Raw genomic sequence first — 2,107 nt, 5'->3', positions numbered from 1 at the left:
ACTGGGGTGTACACCTCGCACAATAATGCGCTATATATATCTACTCATCTACAATATCACAAATACGTATGTCATTCTCAGCGAGGTAAAGGGAAGTAGGTAGACAAGTCAATCAGTCAGTCAGCCTACAGCTTGTGTATCATTCAATTTCTTCTCCCCCTCACGATTGCTTCCATGGGGATCCAATAAGATATTAAACCACTACTCATCATTTTTTTGACGCTGTGCTAGTCATCAGGTAATTCAATACGTTCAAGCTTTTACCCCCTGTCTCCCCTAGCTAAACCCTCTCTCATCTCTCACACAAGAGTCGATGATGCACTCCTATCCTTGAATAGGGAAAGTATCTATATCCCTTTGATCTATCAGACAGAACAGGAACATAGTGTATGGAACTAACATTACATTACAACCAATCTCTTCTAGTTGCAGCCGAGTTCTACACATCTCCTTCACTATATCCGTATCCGCCATACACACCATACATAAAATACCGTATCTAACACACCCACCCCCGTATCAATACGTATCACTCAGCATTTCTCGGCCATCGGACATAAGTGCCAAAAGAGTCTATGACAACAGAGCGGGCAGGCTACCTTACAGTATGGCCTGATTCACGGCTAATAAATATTTTGGAGTAATTATTCGCTTGTTTCCCTACGGGCTCGCTTTTCCAACAACGATTGATAGATAGTATAATGCGGTCAATTGATGATTGTCCATAGTCCCAGTAGTTTTATTTCCGTAACCAGCCCTTCAAAAGGTGTGAAATAAACAAAAAGTGATGAGAACCAACCCACCCTTAGCCATGTGTAAGATGCATGTATGCAAGCAAAGATCAGAGAGCCTCCCAAGTAGTTGTAGTAGTAACATAACATGCTGAATGGTGCCGACGTAAAGAGCGAAATGGAATGATGACAAAAGAAATAAAGAGAAATGAAAATAGGGGGAATGGAGAAGGAGAAGGGGGAAATAGAGCAGAATCGAGGAATTAAACAGAGAGGTATCTTCAGACGGCCGTGAGTTGTATCAGAGAAATTTCCAACAAGACAAGAAATAAAAAGAAAAGAAAAAATTTTCAAAGACATCAAATTTGTCAAGTCAGATGGTCATTAGGAAGAGTGAGGAAGTGGAGGTGAAGGGGGGCCTTTGTTTTTTTCTTTTCGTTTTCCCTTTTCTCCTTCACCTGGGTATGCGTCTTCTGAGCACTTCCTCTTTGGATTCACGCATCCATGGATACCATATCCCCACCCAGTCAACCACACCGAATCGCGGGGCCCCCGATTCAGCGGCAAGACCCGCTCCCTCGCGAAGAAAGTCACCGTCACGGAGACGCCGTTGCTCTCGCAAAGTTGGGCACTTTTTTTCTTTGATGAAGCGATAGAATTTGCATTGGATTCCCTGGAAGCCCCGACGCTGCCGGCTAGGAAACTGTCGGTTGAAGCTTTCGCGTACTTCTTTCCACTCTTGGCAGAGGTCCACACGATGATACCAGATGAAGTACATTTCCTCTTCCTCGTACTTCGGTCGAGGAGGTCGGCGTCGCTCCGGGGCATTGCTGGAGCTGCTGGAAACCGAGTCATATCGCTCTCGCGAGTATGCGCCAGGAGATGACTCGGCCGATCGTGGTCGATAGGGCAGAAATGCTGCGTCCTGGGATGATGCAGAACTCTCTGCATAAGGGTGGTGTCCATCTGAGTAGGGGGAATAAAAGTATTGGTTGGGACTGGGAGGATATAGAGGCGACAGTTGTGGTCCTGGGTGACTGTAATGCATGCGGGAGCTTGTACTTTCTCTCTCTGATGATGGATTCAATAGAGAATCAATGGCCATGCGGCTTTGACGAGACGCCGGCATGTAGTTTGCCTGTGGCCGCTCGTGAAGGGTCTCCATGGTAGATGTGTAAAAACAGCGGTAATAATAACAATAGACGCGTTGATGGAGTGTTTTTTTTTCTCCTTGTGGAGAGAAGATGATGTTCCAGAGTAAAGGGTGGAGGAAGTAGTGCGGAGACAAAAATAGTTGTTCCAGTGAAGGGAAGAAACAACCACCAGGTATAGTTGACGAAGATGCAAGTAACAATGACTTCTCGCCCACACTGAAT

General features: G+C 45.6%; 1 protein-coding gene across 1 annotated transcript; it reads right to left on the bottom strand.

Annotated features, from left to right (window-relative positions):
* Positions 1–1,185: 1,185 nt before the first annotated feature.
* Positions 1,186–1,896, bottom strand: BDQ94DRAFT_173304 (uncharacterized protein; the record flags this gene model as incomplete). The annotated part of the gene is made up of 1 exon (XM_026772117.1): positions 1,186–1,896. One exon carries the CDS (start codon positions 1,894–1,896, stop codon positions 1,186–1,188), a length of 711 nt encoding a protein of 236 aa, XP_026623096.1.
* Positions 1,897–2,107: the final 211 nt, after the last annotated feature.

This window comes from Aspergillus welwitschiae (genome assembly GCF_003344945.1).
Source record: "Aspergillus welwitschiae strain CBS 139.54b unplaced genomic scaffold BDQ94scaffold_32, whole genome shotgun sequence".
Taxonomy (NCBI): domain Eukaryota; kingdom Fungi; phylum Ascomycota; class Eurotiomycetes; order Eurotiales; family Aspergillaceae; genus Aspergillus; species Aspergillus welwitschiae.
This window is presented reverse-complemented; position numbering and strand designations above follow the sequence as displayed.